We start from the raw sequence: 22,484 nt of genomic DNA, 5'->3' as shown, positions 1-22,484 counted from the left end.
CAAGGAGCACAAAGAATAATCCAAGATGCTGACCTGTTGTTTTCCCTGCAGAAGGAAGCCCTACCCTATTGGGAGGTGGGGGTTTAATGTTGTGGCTGATTGGTGCATGACAGTAAGTCCCCTGAACACTGATATAGTTATTTTTCTGTACAGAGCTTAGACAATACAGATCATTTGATGGGATTGGATAAAGCAGCTGTGTCTGTCATCAAGAAATTCATATTCATAAAAAAGAAAGACAAAAATACAGCTGAACAGAACATGCGTTCTTTAAAATTCAACTTTTACCCATCTATAGCCCCATTTTAAACCCAAGGTTAGGCTGCCTTGGTAGAAAAGTACACTCAGTTTTGCTGAGCTGAGGGGGAGGATAATGACACCTATAAGGGACAACAGTTAAAACTGCCAGCATGACAACAGTAAAATATGGCTGCTATTGCAGAGAAAATGTACAAATGTAGTGATTTAGCTCTGAGATGTTGTTCATACCTCCAAAAAAAACCTCCAAAAACCTCCAAAAAACAAAAAAAAAAACCATCTGGTAAAATCTCTGTCTTCCCCCAGGTTTGTGAAAATGAAAGAGTTCTACTAAATCCTGGTTTACTGGTGATGTGAAGATACAGCATTTGCGCCCTGTGTCAGAAACTCCATCTCTACCATCACTCTCCATTGGTGGGTATGGATCACATCCTTTGTGTTGTTTGTGATGTGTTTGCAAGTGATGAGAATGTGTGTGTGACAGTGTGTGAGAAAGAATTGGGCTTAACTTTCCATTCATTTAATGGGTCTCAGTGTTTGTGTGTGTCTGTGCATAGAGAGCTCGGAGTGGGTGTGTCCCCTCACCGGGTGTGTGTGTCGGGGACCCAGCCCACCCGCTGACGGGGGCCTTGGGGCCGCTGTGACTCTGCCGAGGGCTCGCCATGCGATGTGCTCATGAGCGTGTGCGTCGTGTGCCGCTTGGAGCGGTTCGCCAGGTACCTGGGCCGCAGGGAGGGGGGGAGGACGGGGGTGAGGGTGGGAGACAGGAAGCAGCGCTGGTCAGCTCTCTGTCCTCATTGGCTAATGGAGATGGGGAGGGAAGGCCCACCCCTTTCCACTTCTGCCAATAGGTGCCATGATTAATATCATCTTAGCCAATCAAAAAACAGTAAACAAAAAAATTACACCGGTCGATGGATGTTATAGCTTATGGGTGTCCCGCAACGCCCCAGCCTTCCAATTTTAGGATTGGACTGGTTGCCATTTAGTATTCATTGGTTTTGCAAGCTTCAGAGTTAGCAAAGCTGTGTGAGAAAGAGTGAAAAGGTCCAGAGGATAATTTGGCACTTACTGAAATGAGAGAGAGAAAGAAAAGCTCTTGGCCAAAGAGTATGAGTGATAGGAGGCACTGTGTCTGGTGGCAGATTCAGTTTAGGACTGTGGCAGAAGGCACTTGCGCAATGGAGAGAGAAAAGATGGGATAAGCACCGCAGCAGAGTGGCCACCTCCCGTTGGGGGGGGAAAAAAGCAGAGCAGCCAGAGGCACTCACTCCCAGCAACCCAGGACACCAGCGAGGTCTACAGAAGGTGCTGTCTGAAGAGGATCGGCTGGGAAGAGCTCACCTAGACTCAACAGCTCCATAAAATAACCCAGCGCCCATCATTACCCCAGACTAATGTCAATGTTTTTCCACATTATTTTTAAAAACTAAGTCAAACATAAAATTGTCATTACATGACTATATTCATGTGGGTTTTTTACACTTTGTTTTATTCAGTTACCTGGTTATAAAACCTCCTCTATAAACTTTAGACTTCAATATCTTGGCCGACCCAGATCTCAGTACTTGTACTTGTCGTCACAGGTTATGAGACTTCCACAGATTCTCATTTAGACAGCACCTCTGTACGGTATTCCCCTTCACCAAAAACCATCACCGTGGGTTACCTCTGTACTGCCTCTTGATCTGGCTCTCCGTCTGAACCCTCCTCATCCACCGGAGCTACTGCAGGGATAGGATGCTAAGAGAAGCAAAGAGTTTACTGGTCAACGCCTGTTCAGCACATAGGAGGACGACATACAAGGTGGACTACATTCAGAAATCCAGATCCTCACCGGGCTGGTGACAAGTGGCGAGGGCCCTCGGGGCCTTTTCAAGAGCTGAGCGTGTAGCTGAATGTTGGCCCCGCCGTCGGAAGCTCTTCGACCCAGAGGCCCCATGCCGTTGAGCAGTTGGAGGGTAGGCGGCTGCAACAATGATTGCTCCTGGAGGATCAGCAGGCACAGGAAGTCAGATTAAGTAGGAAAATAAATAAAGTAAGCTGATGGCTACCAAGTGAAATCCGGTCTAACCCAGCTTACTGTACCTTGTATTCCAGCTGCTGTGTGGGCTGCAGGCTCTGTGTGGGCATAAGAGTGTGCATTTGACCCATAGTGGGGGCAAGAGGGATGAAAGGGGGCTGGGGCAGCGCACCACGAGGGAAACCAGGTGGCAGCTTCTGGAGATCTTCCTGCATCTCTGTCCTGTTAGGGAAACGGAGAAAATGACATAAAATGAGTCGATGATTGTTTAAGATTAGTGAGAAAGCAGCTAATATAATTACTTATGCTTTAATGCTCCTCATTCTTACTTAAATTTGCTTGAAATAACCCACATGTGCACACCCTAAAATATATTACCTCATCTATAAATAGCTGGCAGTCAACAAATCTGAATGCAATTGTGCTGCACTATTTTAGACAAATACCTAATAATGTGAGTGAAAACAGTGTCAGTTCATGCCTAACCTTTGGTCTGGTACCCCCACAGTGTGCCGCCTCATTGAAAGGTAGCGAGCCATGGCCTCAGGAGATGGCTCCTCCCCTTCATCGCTGTCCAGAGCCATGCTGCCGTCAGGCTGAACGATAGATAAACACACAGCCAGTGTTTGGTAATCAGAAGTGATCTTTGGTACTGTGTGCTGCATGCTTGTGTGCATTTGTTACTTAATAAAGACAAAGTTCACATTTTAAATGCATTCCATGTTTATATAAACATGCATAAGTGTTTTCTATTAAAACAGAACACATTTTTACTACATAGCACTGACTAACTGAAATCAAAACACAGTTGAAGAGTCTAAAGAGACTCCCCTTATTTCTCATCATACTATATACACTGTTGCAGTTTATGAAGAAATTAGCTAGTTCTAGCTTGCTTTTCAAGCTGCTGCGCACCTACTCCCAGGCTGATGCAACCACTTGACTCCACTGCTAACTCACCTCAACAATCTGGTTCTCTGGATTGATGAGTTGGACGTGGGGAACGGTTATGCTAACAGGATTACCTTGTGGGTCTGTCTGCTGGGACAAACAAACACACACACACACACACACACACATAGAGAGGTCATAAGGGTTGCGCTAATTTGATAACAATCTTCTTAGCCCAGAGTGATTGGCAGATATGGGTTAAAACCATTCAGCGGACAGACACCAGGACTACAGTAAGATATACTGATGGAGGAGGCGCCTTTACTACATCTACAGCTCAAGTGCCTCGCTTAAAATTTATTCCTAAAATCTGTTGATATAAAGACAATTTTGTATACACAGAATCTGCAGAAAACTACACTGATGTAATGAGTCACCTGTACAGCATTTAGAGGATAGCTAATGGGGCGCAGTGTGGGTTGAGCAACACGCAGGGTCTTGTGTTTCTTGAGGCGGTCAGCCAGCAGACTGTAGATGGCACTGTAGTGATCATATGCATCTGTTTGTAGAGACTGAAGAAGAAAAGGCAAGACATTCATAAGCTGTGCTATTTATTTTGACAAATAAACAAAAAGGTAGAGATGAAACTTTTCGCCACCTGAAGTGTGCGCTCTCGGTCCAGGCCCATCTCACACATGGCCATGAGCACTTGCTCGTTGATGAGCTCCATCTCTCTCTCCGTCTTCACCTGCTCACACTCCGCTATTAACTGGAAGGGAGTGGAAAAACATGGCAACGCTTTACAGACTGCAAATAATTGCTGCTATTAAACAACAATAATGATCAAAGCATTCACAATTTATTAGTGAGGCCAAAACTTAAGTTGATTTATGTCATTAGCTTGTGTTAAACAAGTCAAGACAAGTCAAGATTTAATGAAGTGTGAACTATTTTATGTGTAATTACAGCTGAAAAGAGATGATAATTGCATTCTGATTACATCCACACCCATAACACTACATATCCATTATAGTATGAATTTTTAACGATCACTGTGGTTTGTGATCATGTTTTCATTACTCCTCCTCATATGCTCAGCTACAGATACTGACATTAAGTCAAAAGATCAGTATATCTTAACCCAGTGGGTTTTTCCCCCTAAAATAACCAAGTAGATTTGGTCCCTGAACGCAACCTAACCTAACAGCAAGTGAAAGCAAACAGACAGTGAAACCAAAACCAAAAGGTGAGTACTGGAATATAAACTACAGCTTTCAGGTTCACAGTCTTGTGATTTACAAACGTACAGGTGAGGACAAAATTCGTTTTTGCCTATATGTTTCCAAAGGCTTTCTTTAAAAAAAAACCAACAAAAAAAAAAAATCATAGTTTTCTTTAGAAATGATCAATTATTTCTATTTTTAGAAAATAACCGAGGTCTATATTATTAGCCACCCCTAAAAACTGACCATTTTATTGAGCTAGAGCATAAACCACTGCCATGATGACATTTTGTAAAGTTAAAATGAGTGTTATTTTCCCATTTACACACAGTATAAAAACTTCAGTGACAGTTTGAGCTGTCAGTGAGAAAGTATCATGTCGAAAACAAAGGAAATCAGTTTAGACTTGAGAAAAAGAACCGATGACGCTCACAAAGCAGGAGATGGATATTCAAATGTATCACAGAGTTTCCAAGTGTCAAGAACTGGAGTGAGAAGTATCGACAGCCACATAGTACAGAACGAGCCTGGCGGAGGTAGGAAGCCAAAGAAACTCGTGAATGGCTTATCCAAGACTGGAATTGTAGTCTTAAACAAGAAAATCTCTAGAATCCTGAACATAATGAATGAACTGGTTTGCAGATCAAGAAAAACTTGATTTCTGTTTAGAGACACCTTGAAGTCAGACTGAAGTACGCTAAAGACAACACAGAGAAATATTCCGCATTGGGCAGCACGGTGGTTAGCATTGTTGCAGCAAGAACGTCCTGAGTTCAATTCCACCATCAGGCTGGGGTCTTTCTGTGTGGAGTCTGCATGTTCTCCCCGTGTTTGCATGGATTCCCTCTGGGTACTCCGGAAGTGAATGGATGGATGGATGCTGGAGATTGGTCCTTTGGTCAGATGACATGAAGCTAGAGCTTTTATCCCATAGAGATGGGCGTTTACTCCCCCCATAGTGAAACACAATGGTGGGAGTATTATGCTGTGGGGATGCTCCAGTTGGTCTGTAATAGGGAATCTCATCAAGATGGAAGGAATCATAAAGAAAGAAGGATATGTGAAGATTCAGAAAGAAAACCTTGTGTAGTCAGCAGCAAAACTGAGTCTGGGTCATCGCTAATATTATTATTGTAAGTGCACAATAATTCTGAGCCTGGTAGTTTTTGGTTTTTATGAAATAACTTTAATTCTGTGTGCAAAATAAGGGGAGCCAGTAATTCTGTCCTCATCTGTATAATCTCTTAAAAACAGGTGTTGCAAAGACCAGTGACACTTTTATAACCATCCATAAAAAGGCTTATTTGATGAACCACAAACTACTTATTAACCATTACCAAAGTTAAAGACATAAATGTTTATAAATGTTTATAAAAAGTACGTTCTTTCATGTTGTTAAACCATTATCTAAAGCTGAACTATAAATTTAACTTTTATAAATGAGTTTAACATTTTTAGATAATGTGCATATTCAGTTCCTAATGATGCAAAGTAACTTTAAATGGTGCCTGACAGTAACTATATTTAACATAATATTTAATAACTCTGGGGTTCATTCTCATTCAGCTTTCAATCATCTTTAGTGCAACCAAATTATCTGGCAAATTAAATATGTTATTCGTGTAACACAGAGTAGCCACTAAATGATGGGGTGAGTCATTTTTGCAAAAACTCTGCTTTCTGGCAAGAGTTTTGCCAAATCAACATATTATACTGAAACTGTAACAGAAAAAAGCGCGCGCGCGCGCACACACACACACACACACACACACACACGAAGAACAGAAAGAATGACTTTGTGAAATTCTTTTAAAAAGGTCTCACCCGGTCAAAATCTGGGTCTGGGTCCCCCTGTCTCATCCACTTGTTCTTACAGATCTGCTCCATGGTCAACCGTCTGCTGGGCTCCAGTACTAACATGTGTCTAATTAAGTACTCACAGTCTGTAACAACACATAAGCATACATGATATGCATTTATATCAGAGTATAATAGTTCAAATATTTAACTAATAAGCCTAAATCTTTCATGTGGTGACAAACGATCAGAAAAGGCTAAAATGATTTGCATTGTTCAAAAAAAAGAGATAATTATTAATTTAGTTTCTGTTAGTCCAATTTTATTCTTTCCTCTCATACAACATAAAATGCTTTTTCCAAAAGAAACTTTTGAAAATCAAAAGCTGGCCAGGCTTGGACTTCAGCGGCAGCTGTTAAAAGTCTTTACCGAGTACGTCACGCGGAACAAAGGTAAATTTGTTTTGTCTGATTAAAAACATGGAGAAGAATAAGAGTTGACTGCAGTCCCACCTGTGGACATGAAGAAAGGGATGCGGAACTTTCCACTGAGGACACGTGCCCGCAAATTTTGTAGAGTGCTGCCATCAAAGGGCAGGGCGCCGCACACCAGCACGTATAACACCACACCTAAGCTCTACACAGAGGAGAGGGAAAACAGCTGTGAGCACATCACTTTGAACAATTTGAAAACCATTCATTTATTAATTTTTTCCAGAGCTCTGTGTATTATTTAAGAAATGTGGTCGTCTGTGTTTTTCTTTTTCTTTTCAATTCAGCCGTACCTGGAACATTCAAGTCAGCTAGCCACACCCCACGTTTGAGCCCAGCAGGGCCTTCTGCGTACCTAAAAGTCGACTCACCCATATATCTACTTTGGGACCGTCATACTCCTTTCCCTCAAATAGTTCAGGAGCAGCATAGGGAGGGCTGCCACACCATGTCTTCAATAGCTGGCCTCGAGAAAACATGTTGCTGAAACCAAAATCTGACAGGGCAGACAAGAGGTTGATTTAATCTCACCAGTTGCCTTGACAGAGTAAACATTTTGTTCAAAACAGAAAAATGCTCCCTAAGTACATGCTGACACTTGCCTGCATCCACATCCACCACTAAATTTAACCTACCCACCCATTCGCTCTTCAGTGCAAACACACACGTGCGCGCACACACCTGCGATTTTGATGTTGAGGTTGTGGTCCAGTAGCAGATTCTCTGCCTTCAGGTCTCTGTGGACAATGCTGCGGCAGTGACAGAAATGAACCGCTGCCACGATCTGCTTGAACTTCTTCCTGGCATCTTTTTCTGCCATTCGTCCGTGAGCCACCAGGTGGTCTGTACATCCAAACAAAACACAATTGCTGGATTTAGGAAGGGAACACAGTGTTTCTACTGTCTACCTGTTCATGTACAAGATCCTGTGCTACAAATGTCCTTAAATTAATTCCCAAGACTGGCCAGGTGAACATTAAAGTGTACAGCTTTGGTGGGATCTGGGATTTTAAAGCACAGAGAGGGAATTTCATTTCATTTTTACAGGAAAAACTTTCATTTTAATTACAGAGAGTCTGCAGATTTAAATAAATTAGACTCTAAAACCTTTTTAATTCCACTTTAAAGGACATTTAATACCAAAGCTACATTGGAAACACATCAAACACATTGATTTACATTCAACATGAACATTAAAGTAAAATAAAAGCTTTTGACTGACGTTAAGAAACTTGTGTTTATTAAAGAGAAAAATCTCGATGTTGTCCTTAATGGTCTTCAATGTTATTTTGATTTATCTGCATTTCCAAACACTGACTTAACATTGTTTAGTAAAATACACAATTAGTCTTAAACTTGCATCTTCCCACGTCTGAGACTAGCTAGCAAAGGCCCCTTTTAATCACCATTACCTTTTTCATCAGACTTTCTGGCAGTGAAGCACTAAACTGAACCTCTTTCCCCTCTGAACACATTGAATTTCAGTTTTGTTTTTTCCCCCACATTAAGTTTCAACTGTTAGATAATGCTTCTACTCCCCATTAGCTGTTTTTACACATATATTAAAAAAGAGAAAAGCTTAAAGAAGTTATTAAAAAAAGAAAGATTTTACTTAATAACACAGTTATTCATAGCTGATATCAGCCCACTTAGATCAGCATTTAAATTCAGCTTGGAGTTCCAAAGTAGCAGAGCCCAAATGCTACAGCTGCATTACGTGATCACAGTGCAGTCGTGAAAGCAGCGGTACTGTGTGTGGAAAAAGTTCCTGAATTTAACACAAAACGTTTCAGTCTGTGTTTATCTATAACTTTTACAGGACCTGGATGCACTCTGTAATTAGATTACAATTTTGTTTTATGTATGTTGACACATTTAAAAATCAAAGTAAGAGAAAGTCAACGACAGAGAATCTACATTATAAGGTGACAGTGGGGGACTCCCTTACCGAATATCTCTCCACCGCTAGCGTACTCTGTTACCAAATAGATCATCCTCTCCGTCTCCATCACCTAAAGATATAAACAAATGATAAAAACCAGGACCTGCAGACCCTCTCACAGGCCAACATCTAGTCATGGGCAGTTCATGCGTTACATAACTGAATGACTAAGCACGGTTTGGCATACAAACAAGAAAGATGTAAATAGAACAAAAACAGCCATGTACTTAAGTGTACTGATCAACCTATGCGTGTGTGAGGATCAGATTGTTAAAATTTATGGTAACGTGATAAAAAAGCGTGCCTTCAAATTGCTGGGGGCTATTTCAGATCAGGTGCTGGGACACTGGTAGGGTGTTACAATCCTCATACACTTGGAAAAGTATGAAAACAAACAAAACTCTCACCTCTAAATTTCTATCACCGAGTCTCACTAGAGTGAGGTTTTGGGCAGAAGGTTGTAGTTGTACTGCCCCCCCACTTCCCCCCACACCCTCCAATACTTTTGAGACTTTTTCAGGTACATTTTATAATTGAACTGTCAACACCCCCAGAAAACAATGTCTGGTAACATCTGGATTCTTCTACACTTCAATCATCTATTTGCTCACATTTGGCCACAGGTCCCGGGTGGAAGAAGTGAGCAGAGATGTGTTAAAAGGCTCTGTGGGTGAGAGTGACTGTGTACCTGGTAGAGGCGGATGATGTGGGGGTGCTTCAGCAACTTCATGATTTGCACCTCTCTGAAGATCTTTTTCAGGTTCTCCTCGTCCAGCTGGGTCTTATCCACTATTTTTATAGCCACCTGGAGACAGAGACGCGAGAAAAAAAGAGATGGAAGGAGATGAATGATGGGAGAAAGAGAGATGGCGAAGTGGTGAAGAGGGTGAGTTTAAAAAAAGAAACAAGACAGAGAAAAAAAGCAGAAACAATAACGGTTAGCAGAGGAGGAGAGAATGCGTTTTAAAACATACAATATGTTTGTCAGCTCTTATGTCTCTAAAGCACTCATGACAACGGTATTTTGCCGACACCTAAATTACAGACAACACATCTAGGGCACAGTCACAGTGTCTTAACAATATTGCTGTGATGACACAATAATCAAAGAACAGTAACAAGCCAAGTAAATTACCAACAAAGGGACTAAGGGCATGCAGCCCAGGAGACTTTACCCATTTAAAAAAATAACTTAAAGACAACTAAAAATGAAAACTAACAGGGGACACCGACACTTCTTGAGGTGATTGGTCGGCAAGTGTGCTGTCAGACTGTGTTATTCCTGATTTCCAGCTTATTTGGATAACGTGACCCACACCGTGACCTTCGACTGCAAGCGTAATGCTTGCGTAACTGCTGAGCCCCTCGACAATAGCTCCGGCAATGCGGACTGTGATAATTTGTGACAGGAGCTTTGCTCCGCCACTTAGGAGTGGGTAGATGACTTTAATGACTTAATCAAGCAAAGCTAATGGGGATGCCCCAAAACACAGCTTCTGCTTCTGCTAGACAAGTGTGGACAGAGTACATGAAAACTATGCTGTGATCACACACACACACACTCAGACACACACTCACACACCAACTCATTTGTCAAATTCTGTGAAGTACTATTTCGAGTACTCCTTTTAGCCATGAAGATGAGGCCACCTGAAGCCTGGCAAGGCCAACTTCCTGGAGCAGACAGGAAGGGGAAGTGAGGAAGAGCGGACGTAGGGGCTCCTGAGAGAGCACAGGGCAGCAAGTGTGGCATTCATCCAGCTTATATGGTGCATTGGTGTGTGAACTTTCCTTTCAAAGGTATTGTACAAACTGTGACAAACATTGGCACTTGGTAGAGTTCATGTGTTCACTAAATTTGGCAACTTACAAAAACAACGTGTCAGGTGGGCAGAGTTGGTGTTGTTTTTTTTAAAATCACACTTTATTTGATAACAGCACTGAGCCCCACATACACAACTGCTATTTCAGTTCTAATAGTCGCGAGATATACTAAGAGTATCTTAAATTGGTTAAATAAAAATAAAAGAAGCTTGAAAAACAAAATTCCTAATTAAATGAAAACAGTTGACTTATCCAGCCTGATTGACCATGTTTGTTTAGTTTAAATAGATAATTTTACAGAGCATCAAAACAAGACTGAAACAAAAATCACCCCCCCTCTCATGTATGTAAGCATCTGTTTGGAACGTGTGAGTCTACGAGGTATTTTAAGCCCTGGAAATCTATTGTTAGAACTGGCCATCGTCAAGCCTTGTTGACGTAACTGCTCCCCTCTGCATCTTCTGGACGGTATCAACAGGACATCTGGATCACACGAGAATGAGCACAATTATTATCACTTTGGGGGGCAGCGAGACCTTGTGAAAAGGTGGAAACAGGGCAGCAAGTACAATTATACAACAATGACATACCCCAAAAAAGAGGAAGAGAGGAAGATTATTCATTTTTTGGCACCACAAAAATAAATTTGAAGTATTCCCTTTTCTCCATGTTCTCATACACACTAAGGCATCCTGTAAATTTAACTTGTTCTTTTTCCAGTAGTAGCATATGGGACATCAAAATAAATATCTCAGCCACAAAAAAACTAACAAAGGACAAGCCATTCTTTCCTAAAGACACACAGTCATTTTTCTCCTTTATACGGTAGGATCTGGCTTGAAGTGAGATGCTGGATCAAGATACGTTTCCAAGGACAGAGCAAAGATACCAGTTACCTCCAACCATGATGTTGATCTTGGCTGAGACGGAATTCATGATAACACATTCGTGTCTGTTTGCACAGGCATTTGGCTGTGCACGGTGAAGGGTTTGAGGAAAGCAACCTATGCAGATTTGCTTGCGTGCTGTCCTCCATAAAACCCAGCAGCATGTAGCCCGACTACCGTATCATGTACAGAATGCCGATTGCGAAGTGGATTTGGACGGGAAGGGAGTGACTGGAGCTTACCACAATGAGCAAGAAATACAAAAAATAATCAAAGTTTCAAAAAGCATCATGGGAAGCACTGAGAGTGGCTGCAGTGGAGCCCCCTCATTATGACTTCAGTCTTCTCCCTGATAGGAACAACAACAGCACGAACACACACGAGAAGTAGCCCACAGACCAGCCTGCAAAGCTCTGCGTAGGTCCAGCATACAGCAATCCCAGTCCCCTTAAGCCTTTCAGGTCCAGAGGCAGTTATAACATGTTTTAAGGTTGTGAGGAATGAGTAAAGGGTGCGGTTTCACACATGCCTTGCACTGAATATTTAGTATTAAGTGAAGAGAAATATTGGTGGCAGATACACAGAGGCAGAGAGAGAACAACTCTATAGAGAATGTTAGCGGGCGGAAAAAAACAAATGTATAATGTTAGACACACATACACGCGTCTGCTAAATGTCATTTGTACTAGTGAAGCAAAAGAAAACATTTAGTCACGTTTGACAGAAAACTCCAGATCATATTGGTCCCGCTCTGGAGCCTTGTCTCTCTCTCTCAGCACAGACAAAATCCAGCCCATGACAGGAGACTTTTTCCAGTTATTCGGTTAGTAATATCTTAAGAGTATAAAAACTGAATGTGTCCTTGCAGGAAGTAAGACATGGCTGCAACATGGTTTAACTCTTTATCCCATAAAGACATCTGATGACTGCTGCTGTACCCTTAGTTCTGAGACCTAGTATATATCAATAAACACATGGTTTGGCAACCATTACAATTGTTTCTGGGGTTTTCCAAGGGTAGCTGTATAGGTAAAGACCTCCCTCACTAACCTCTGATGCACACAGAGTCATTTTGTTCTATAAGCAGGTCTGAAATGACACAAAAACTGATCAGATGAGAAAAGAGATTCAAGGGTTACTCCTAGTGAGCTTTCATGGGGTACGGAGTTAAGCACAGGGTGCATGAGATCTGGTTTTCATACCAAAAATTCAGTTACTTTCTGTTGTTGTTTGTTTTTAGCTGCTGTAAGACGTGCTTTTTCCCCATCTTGTCTGGTGGATGAGGTTCATTGCAGAGAGGTGATAACGAAGAGCTGTCCTTTTTTAATTCCCCGTTTTCTTAAATATTAGTTTCCCGAATTTTCCCTTGAGCAGCTTTCATTGCTTGAGATTACCACAGCTAGTAGAGTAGTAGAGTAGAGTATGTTCATTTTATTGTGTTAACAGGTTAACCAACTTGCCCTGAGGTGAGGTTAGCTCTAAGCTCGACTCCACTGCCAAGCATGCGACAAGTGCATGTCTGTAAAGTTCAGTTTCAACCTTCACTAGAGTTTGTGTACCGAAGCAGTTTTGGGATTTTCATCTGCTTTGATCCAATTTCCATGGCTATTTCTGCCAAAATACCTGCGCTCTCTCTCTCTCTCTCTCTCTCTCTCTCTCTCTCTCTCTCATACACACAGGAAGACACACACACAGACACACGCACGCTCTCCTGGGAGGCCAGCTGCAATGAGACGAAGTGTCATATAGCCCTTCTGATCACAAGACAGTGACCTCAACACAGCACCATGTCCGAGCAGCTGATGCCCAGAAGAGGAGTCTGGACCCGTTACTACACACAGACACAGACAAGTTTCGGAGAACACAACAGTGTAACCACGAAGTGTTCAAGAAATGGCTCCTTTAGTATTTAGTGTAAAGCACCATTCATGACTCAGAGCTGGAGGAAGAGTACTTTCTATACCCAAATATTTTAGGATGTGCGTTTCAAAGTAACTGTTCCCAACTAATAACAACAGTAAATAAAAGTTGGTGCTCATGTAGATACAAAAAACTAAGCTTTTGATTTTATTTCATTTTAGTTATTTCACTGCGTCCACTGTTAAATGAACTTGTAACATGCAGCTCAGGAAAGGTTAAACATCATAATTCCGTTATAAGAAACTCAGTAATAAGCTAAGATGTAAAGTACATCCAAATCTTATCACTCTCCTTTATTGGCGGTAGGGCTGCCACGATTTGTCGACTAGTCACGATTACGTCGACTATCAAAATCGTCGACGACTGATTTAATAGTCGACGCGTCGTTTGAAGCTTTGTAAGATCCCAAAAGACGCAGGAATAAGTAGCAGGATTTAAGAGTGTAATAACGGACTGAAACAGAAGATGGCAGCACTGCATGTACAAGGATGCCAGCTGCCGTTAAACCCCGAAGAAGAAGAAGAAGAAGCAGCTGTGTCCCAGAATTCATAGCGCGGCCCAGCGCAGTTTCCAACAATGGCGGCAGCTAGTTAGTTTTAATATTACTCTTATTATTCTTTCTGGGTCACAAAATAAACGTTTAACATATTTTCAGCCGAGAATGTAGCTGTGTAAACCTCAAATATCGGCTCAGTTTATCAGGACACCACATATTTTCAAAAGCGCTCCGACATTTTCGGAGACGTCTGTTACCCACTAGCTCGATAGCTAGCCGGGGGCTAGGTCACTAGCGCGGTGAGAACACCGGACTCCCGGCAAATTGTTTTCAAACCCACCGCCGTCTTTCGCTACTCAGGTTAAATATATATGAGTCACTTAGATAAATTAAAAATGTTGTTGTTTGGCTTTTTTTTTTTTTTTTTTTTTTTTTAGTATTTTATTTGTTCCTGAGTAAATCGGTTTGTCTGAGATTAAAGTTATAGTTTTTACACAGCTGAATAAACGTCAAGCAGACAGCTGATTATCAGAAGTGTGAGATGCTGGAGAATATACTCCGTTGTCCTGTTATATTTTAGATAGCAAGGAGTTTATTAAACTTCACCGAAACAATCTGCAAATTTCATTAAAATTGAATAAACTATCATCTTGTCTTTATTTTTAGTTAGCACCTTAAAAGCTTAAAGCTGTAAGCTAATGATAGTTATATAAGAGCAGATGCTGCTGGTGCAATAAGCTGTAGTTTTACGTCCAGTGGATGATGATCTGATTAGTCGACTAATCGCATAAATAATCGGTGACTAGTCGACTATCAAAATAATCGTTTGTGGCAGCCCTAATTGGCGGTTTCAGTTGTACAACAACGACTCTGCTACCGTATAGAGGACAGCAGGACTGAGATTATTGGGAGCTTGTTAGGAGCTTATACGCAAGTTAATGACACAGTGACTCTTAAATGTCTCCCTGCATAAACACAGTGGACACCAACACAGACACAAGAAGGACTGAAGTAAACACTGCTGCAACAACAATTTAAAGACCACAGCGCATTTCTTGTACTCCATCTTTGCTGTGAAACATGCCTGCCCTCATGCACACGTGTTTGTGGTTGCTGTTGTGTGGCGGGGAAATCTCATTGTCATTGGTTAGCAGTTACAGTAAAAATGCCTTCATTTTCAGCAATGCACTATTTATGGAAAAACATTACACTGTCTTATCTTGTGTATTACTGTACATCTACTATGGGCCACGATCTCTGTCATGCTGCTCATTTCTAAGAAACTGTGTACACAGAAAACCATAAATCAGCTTTTTCCAAGTTACGGAAAACACCCTCACTGTGATTCTTGAAAATACCATCAAGTCAACATTTTTGCCCAAGACACTGAAGATAACTGCATTTAGGCTGGATTCATGCCCTGATCACACTAGATAGTGTGCATCACAGATGGGCATTATCTGTAAGCTGCCAAAAACGATCAATATGGCATTTTAAACCCACTTTACACTGGGACTGGACAGCTGTGTTGAGGTGAGAGGAACTGGGCATCACTTCGCAACATTTTCCAAGTGTGCAACCCATCAGAACAACTCTGAAGAGACTAAAATTGTCTGAAGTTATCCTGGATTTTAAATAACACTGGATTCCTGCAGCCTATTTTTTATCCCGGCATTAACTGACATGAGCGACCATAAACACAATCAATGTATCTATATTGAATTGAAACAAACAGTGCAATCGACAGAAACACTAACCTCGCATGCCTTTGGTCAACAAGGTCTATCTTTGAGGAAGTAAAAGTCGTAAAAGGTTTCCGCGGGTGAAACTGTGGAAGCTTTTATTAACCTTCTATTAATGGTTGCCTGTAAATGCCTTTGTCTGCGGATCTCAGGCGGTCTCTCGCCCTTGTCAGTTTTCGGCTTGGTGCGGCTGAGGTGTAGGTGGCATTTGGCTTCGGTTCTCCATTGTTCTCTCTGGTGCTAATGTGCTAGTCTCAAGACTGCTTGACTTCCACACCGACGTCTGCTCAGCCAAGAAGTGTATTCTGCTACAGTAAATTGAAACAGTCTTGCTGACCACGCAAAGCACTTTAGACTACACGCCACATTTAACCATACATTCATACTGTTCTTATTCTCCACACTTCAAGCACTTTATCAACAAGACAACCACAAACTATTCAGAATCGCCAATTAAGCTAACACGAATGTGTCTGGACAGCGCTGAGGGGTTTACAAGCAAGCCAGTCAGAGCATCTCTACTGGAAAAACTGTTTGATGACACCATTTTTAAATTGCCCTCAAGCATGTTTTCGGCATCATCTTCTGTTAAAAACAAAACAAAACAGAGAGTGCAGGGAAATACCTGACAACATATCTATAGAGAACCTACAGATAACATGAATGACGAGCTATGCTCTGTGATGCCTGTTCGCGTAGCTTTCAGGATCCTTTAGGACTTGAACTTGAAAACATCCATGCATGACTCAACTATGATTCTAAAAAGCAGAACTTGGTTTATGTAATGTCTACAGTGGGAAGCCTGGGAAAGTGCATCTTGTGTGCTCATCTGTGTTCTCACACACACACACACACACACACACACACACACACACACACACACACACACACACTAGGGCTGCCACAAACGATTATTTTGATAGTCGACTAGTCACCGATTATTTATGCGATTAGTCGACTAATCAGATCATCATCCACTGGACGTAAAACTACAGCTTATTGCACCAGCAGCATCTGCTCTTATATAACTATCATTAGCTTACAGCTTTAAGCTTTTAAGGTGCTAACTAAAAATAAAGACAAGATGATAGTTTATTCAATTTTAATGAAATTTGCAGATTGTTTCGGTGAAGTTTAATAAACTCCTTGCTATCTAAAATATAACAGGACAACGGAGTATATTCTCCAGCATCTCACACTTCTGATAATCAGCTGTCTGCTTGACGTTTATTCAGCTGTGTAAAAACTATAACTTTAATCTCAGACAAACCGATTTACTCAGGAACAAATAAAATACTAAAAAAAAAAAAAAAAAAAAAAAAAAAGCCAAACAACAACATTTTTAATTTATCTAAGTGACTCATATATATTTAACCTGAGTAGCGAAAGACGGCGGTGGGTTTGAAAACAATTTGCCGGGAGTCCGGTGTTCTCACCGCGCTAGTGACCTAGCCCCCGGCTAGCTATCGAGCTAGTGGGTAACAGACGTCTCCGAAAATGTCGGAGCGCTTTTGAAAATATGTGGTGTCCTGATAAACTGAGCCGATATTTGAGGTTTACACAGCTACATTCTCGGCTGAAAATATGTTAAACGTTTATTTTGTGACCCAGAAAGAATAATAAGAGTAATATTAAAACTAACTAGCTGCCGCCATTGTTGGAAACTGCGCTGGGCCGCGCTATGAATTCTGGGACACAGCTGCTGCTTCTTCTTCTTCTTCTTCTTCGGGGTTTAACGGCAGCTGGCATCCTTGTACATGCAGTGCTGCCATCTTCTGTTTCAGTCCGTTATTACACTCTTAAATCCTGCTACTTATTCCTGCGTCTTTTGGGATCTTACAAAGCTTCAAACGACGCGTCGACTATTAAATCAGTCGTCGACGATTTTGATAGTCGACGTAATCGTGACTAGTCGACAAATCGTGGCAGCCCTAACACACACACACACACACACACACACACACACACAACATGGTGTGGTGTTAAACTGTATGAGGTTAACCTTCATCGACAGCAGACACAGATTACGACACCCACAGAGGGAATAATGCTCAGGCTTAACCCACATCAGCATGTGAAGGCGTTTTAACTCACATGCACACAAAAACCCCAGCTCAACTGATAACCTGCCATCCAATGTTTGCTGTTAAATCTCATATTTATAATTAATAAACTGGAACGGTATGGGATTAGGGGGGTTGTACTGCAATGGGTGAAAAATTATTTAAGTGACCGGAAACAATTTGTGAAGCTGGGTGTCCATTCCTCATCATGCTTGGACATTGCTTGTGGTGTTCCACAAGGCTCTGTACTGGGTCCAAAATTATTTATTATTTATATAAATGATATTTGTAAGGCATCTGATATATTAAAATTAGTATTATTTGCAGATGACACAAATATTTTTTGTTCTGGGGGGAATCTAAAGGAGCTGCTGGATACAATTACTTCAGAAATGTGCAAAATTAAAAAATGGTTTAACAGGAACAAACTATCGCTAAATCTAAGTAAAACTAAAATTATCTTATTTGGGAATTCCCTTAGAAATGCACAAGTGCAGATTCATGTAGATGGTGTGGAAATTGAAAGAGTACTTGAACATAAGTTTCTTGGTGTGATTATAGATGATAAATTAAACTGGAAGTCTCATATAAATCATATACATAACAAAATTTCAAGAAGTGTCTCAATCTTGAGTAAAGTAAAACACATTCTGGACCACAAATCACTCCACATTCTCTATTGTTCCCTGATTGCACCGTATTTGAATTACTGTGCAGAGGTTTGGGGCAATACTTACAAATGTTCGCTATCATCAATCTTTATATTACAAAAAAGGGCCATAAGGATAATCCATAAAACTGGTTACAGAGATCATACAAATCCACTATTCTTAAAATCAAAAATTCTAAAATTCACATATCTGGTTCATTTTCTCACAGCACAAATTATATATAAAGCAATAAATAACCTGCTTCCTGACAATATTCTAAAAATGTTTTCTAAAAGGGAACGGGGATACAATTTGAGGGGGGAATTAAATTTAAAACATCCTCGTATCCGTACAACATTAAAAAGTTTTTGCATCTCTGTGTGTGGAGTGAAGCTGTGGAACAGACTAAGTAAAGATATGAAGCAATGTCCAAGCATGGCGCAGTTTAAAAAGCGGTTTAAGGATATGGTTTTTACAGGGTACAGGGAAAAGGTAGAGATTTGATAGGGTGTTCTTGTCTAATATTTTCATGTGTGTGCGCATGCACGGGTTTGTTGGTATGGGTATATATGTATGTGTATGTGTATGTATATGTATGTATGTATGTATATATATGTGTATATGTATATGTATATATGTATATCGTTAGCTTCATAGCATAATTGCCTAAGTCATTTGACTAAGTCAATGATATATATATATATATATATATATATACCCAAAAAAAACACCCAGCACGCCCCTGCGGGCGGTTTATCCTTCAAGCTCGGGTCCTCTACCAGAGGCCTGGGAGCTTGAGGGTCCTGCGCAGTATCTTAGCTGTTCCCAGGACTGCGCTCTTCTGGACAGAGATCTCCGATGTTGTTCCCGGGATCTGCTGGAGCCACTCGCCTATCTTGGGAGTCACCGCACCTAGTGCTCCGATTACCACGGGGACCACCGTTACCTTCACCCTCCACATCCTCTCGAGCTCTTCTCTGAGCCCTTGGTATTTCTCCAGCTTCTCGTGTTCCTTCTTCCTGATATTGCTGTCATTCGGAACCGCTACATCGATCACTACGGCCGTCTTCTTCTGTTTGTCTACCACCACTATGTCCGGTTGGTTAGCCACCACCATTTTGTCCGTCTGTATCTGGAAGTCCCACAGGATCTTAGCTCGGTCATTCTCCACCACCCTTGGGGGCATCTCCCATTTTGACCTCGGGACTTCCAGGTTATACTCCGCACAGATGTTCCTGTACACTATGCCGGCCACTTGGTTATGGCGTTCCATGTATGCCTTGCCTGCTAGCATCTTGCACCCTGCTGTTATGTGCTGGATTGTCTCTGGGGCATCTTTACACAGCCTGCACCTGGGGTCTTGCCTGGTGTGATAGACCCCAGCCTCTATGGATCTTGTGCTCAGAGCTTGTTCTTGTGCTGCCATGATTAGTGCCTCTGTGCTGTCTTTCAGTCCAGCTTTGTCCAGCCACTGGTAGGATTTCTGGATATCAGCCACCTCCTCTATCTGCCGGTGGTACATACCGTGCAGGGCCCTGTCCTTCCATGATAGTTCCTCGTCTACCTCCTCTTTCTTGGGTTTCTGCTGCCTGAGGTATTCACTGAGCACTCGGTCAGTTGGGGCCATCTTCCCAATGTATTCTTGGATGTTCGTTGTCTCATCCTGGACTGTGGTGCTGACACTCACCAGTCCCCGGCCCCCTTCCTTCCGCTTAGCGTACAGCCTCAGGGTGCTGGACTTGGGGTGAAACCCTCCATGCATGGTAAGGAGCTTTCTTGTCTTTATGTCAGTGGCTTCTATCTCCTCCTTTGGCCAGCCTATTACCCCAGCAGGGTACCTGATCACGGGCAGGGCGTACGTGTTGATGGCCCGGATCTTGTTCTTACCATTCAGCTGACTCCTCAGGACTTGCCTGACCCTCTGCAGGTACTTGGTGGTTGCAGCTTTTCTAGCGGCCTCTTCATGGTTCCCATTTGCCTGCGGGATCCCCAAGTACTTGTAACTGTCCTCTATGTCTGCAATGTTGCCTTCTGGTAGTTCAATCCCCTCAGTTCTGACTACCTTCCCTCTCTTTGTTACCATCCGACTACACTTCTCCAGTCCGAACGACATTCCAATGTCATTGCTGTATAGCCTGGTAGTGTGGATCAGTGAATCGATGTCTCGTTCACTCTTGGCATACAGCTTGATGTCATCCATGTACAGGAGGTGGCTGACAACTGCTCCGTTCCGTAGTCGGTATCCGTAGCCAGTCTTGTTAATGATCTCACTGAGGGGGTTCAGGCCTATGCAGAACAGCAGTGGGGACAGAGCATCTCCTTGGTAGATCCCACACTTGATGGTGACTTGTGCTATGGGCTTGGAGTTGGCCTCTAGTGTTGTACGCCACATCCCCATTGAGTTCCTGATGAAGGCTCTTAGGGTCCCATTGATCTTGTACAATTCTAGGCATTCCAGTATCCAGCTGTGGGGCATTGAGTCATAGGCCTTCTTGTAATCAATCCAGGCAGTGCACAGGTTGGTCAGTCTGGTCTTGCAGTCTCGGCTGATTGTTCTGTCTACCAGTAGCTGGTGTTTTGCGCCTCTGGTATTCTTGCCAATTCCTTTCTGTGTCCCGCTCATGTATTGACCCATGTGCCTGTTCATCTTAGCCGATATGATGCCTGACAGGAGCTTCCATGTAGTACTGAGGCAGGTTATTGGTCGGTAGTTGGAGGGGACCGGTCCCTTCTTGGGGTCCTTGGGGATCAGGACCGTCCGGCCTTCAGTTAGCCATTCCGGGTGTCTCTCGTTAACTAGCAGCTGGTTCATTTGTGCTGCCAGACGCTCGTGGAGTGCAGTTAGCTTCTTCAGCCAGTAGGTGTGAACCATGTCGGGCCCTGGTGCTGTCCAACTCTTCATACTGGAGACCCTTTCTTGGATATCTGCCACTGTGATGGTTACTGGACCCTGTTCAGGGAGGTCGCTGTGGTCTGCCCTCAGATCCTCTAGCCACTGAGCATTGCCGTTATGGGTTGCATCCTTCTCCCATATGCTCTTCCAGTATTGCTCCGTCTCCAGCCTTGGTGGTGCTGTTCTCTTATTGTTCCCTTGCCACTGAGAGTACACCTTTGCTGGTTCTGTGGAGAACAGCTGGTTTATTCTCCTGCCTTCTATCTCTCTGGTGTACCTCCTCAAGCGGCTGGCCAAGGCTGTGAGTCTTTGCTTGGCAGTTTCCAAGGCCTCAGGTATGGACAGCTTGCTGTATTTCTTAGGCACCTTATTCGTCGCACCTTTCTGCAACTCCGTTAGTTGGCTAACCTCTCTCCGTGCTACTTTGATCTTGCCCTCTAGCCTCCTTCTCCATGGAGGGTACTGCCCCTTGTCGCTGTTCAACGTGTAGCCAAGCATCTCACTGATCACTGCTGCCGTATTGTAGATCAGCTTATATATATATATATATATATATATATATATATATATATATATATATATATATATATATATATATATATATATATATATATATTAAATATATATAAAATTGTAGGTTGTGTATCCTTCAGGTGTTAATGGGGTTATTGAAAATGTGTATATGGGCGTATGTGTGTATATACGTAGGTATGGATAGATAGAAACATATATGTGTATATATTAAAAAAAAAAAAAAAAAAAAAAAAAAAAAATTACACATAACATATAATGTAATTACAAGGAGGTATTTCTGTAGTCTATTGATACTAGATAGTGGAAAAGGGGTGGGATTAAATAAGCTTATGCTTCTTCCTGCTCCTTTTTGAACATGGACGTTATTTGGAGTTGTGGTTGCTCGTTTTCCTTTTGTTTGCTTTGTTCATTTGTCTCTTTTAATTCTATTTTTTTTTTTTTATACTTTTTCAACATGTTCAAAATAAAGATTCAATCATCATCATCATATTTTCAAATATAAACACTATAAAACTGAGTCTGAGTCTTGCATGCTTATGTCACAAAGACATCACGCACCATGAGGCCACGTCAGGTCAGCACAAATGGCGTTGCTCTGGCTGTGCTAGGCATGAGCACGCACAGTGATGTTACAGGCACAATGAGTCAGCAGCACAATGCCTTTCAGAGGTGTTTTACTGGTGTGTTGTGCACTTGTATGAGTAAATGTGTCGAAATGACTCAGCTGAGTGTGTTGAGCTGAAAGTACAAGAAAGGGGACATGCTACAGCGCAGAGAAAAAAACTGGACATCACATTCATCTGCCAATTTGGCAGCTTTTTCCCCTTCTTAAATAGCAAAGCAGGCATTT

At 42.0% G+C, this 22,484-nt stretch overlaps 1 protein-coding gene across 3 annotated transcripts in view; it reads right to left on the bottom strand.

The window, feature by feature from the left end:
- Positions 1–22,484, bottom strand: part of sik3 (SIK family kinase 3) — a 43,413-nt gene that overhangs the window by 9,007 nt on the left and 11,922 nt on the right. Inside the window, exons 2-15 of one of the 3 annotated variants that reach the window (XM_085371010.1) lie at positions 9,314–9,430; positions 8,632–8,695; positions 7,365–7,526; positions 7,055–7,179; positions 6,705–6,828; positions 6,220–6,338; positions 3,831–3,941; positions 3,610–3,744; positions 3,242–3,322; positions 2,768–2,877; positions 2,347–2,503; positions 2,096–2,245; positions 1,928–2,001; positions 844–978 (exon numbers count right to left, since the gene is read on the bottom strand). In XM_085371010.1, coding sequence (XP_085227136.1) covers positions 844–978; positions 1,928–2,001; positions 2,096–2,245; positions 2,347–2,503; positions 2,768–2,877; positions 3,242–3,322; positions 3,610–3,744; positions 3,831–3,941; positions 6,220–6,338; positions 6,705–6,828; positions 7,055–7,179; positions 7,365–7,526; positions 8,632–8,695; positions 9,314–9,430 — 1,664 coding nt within the window. The remainder of the gene's footprint in view (positions 1–843; positions 979–1,927; positions 2,002–2,095; positions 2,246–2,346; positions 2,504–2,767; positions 2,878–3,241; positions 3,323–3,609; positions 3,745–3,830; positions 3,942–6,219; positions 6,339–6,704; positions 6,829–7,054; positions 7,180–7,364; positions 7,527–8,631; positions 8,696–9,313; positions 9,431–22,484) is intronic. The other 2 variants (XM_085371011.1, XM_085371012.1) reach the window with 2 other exon arrangements.

Source organism: Diplotaxodon limnothrissa, linkage group LG14 (genome assembly GCF_057381915.1).
Source record: "Diplotaxodon limnothrissa isolate DT_005_m linkage group LG14, D_limnothrissa_male_GT1.1, whole genome shotgun sequence".
Classification (NCBI taxonomy): Eukaryota; Metazoa; Chordata; class Actinopteri; order Cichliformes; family Cichlidae; genus Diplotaxodon; species Diplotaxodon limnothrissa.
This window is presented reverse-complemented; position numbering and strand designations above follow the sequence as displayed.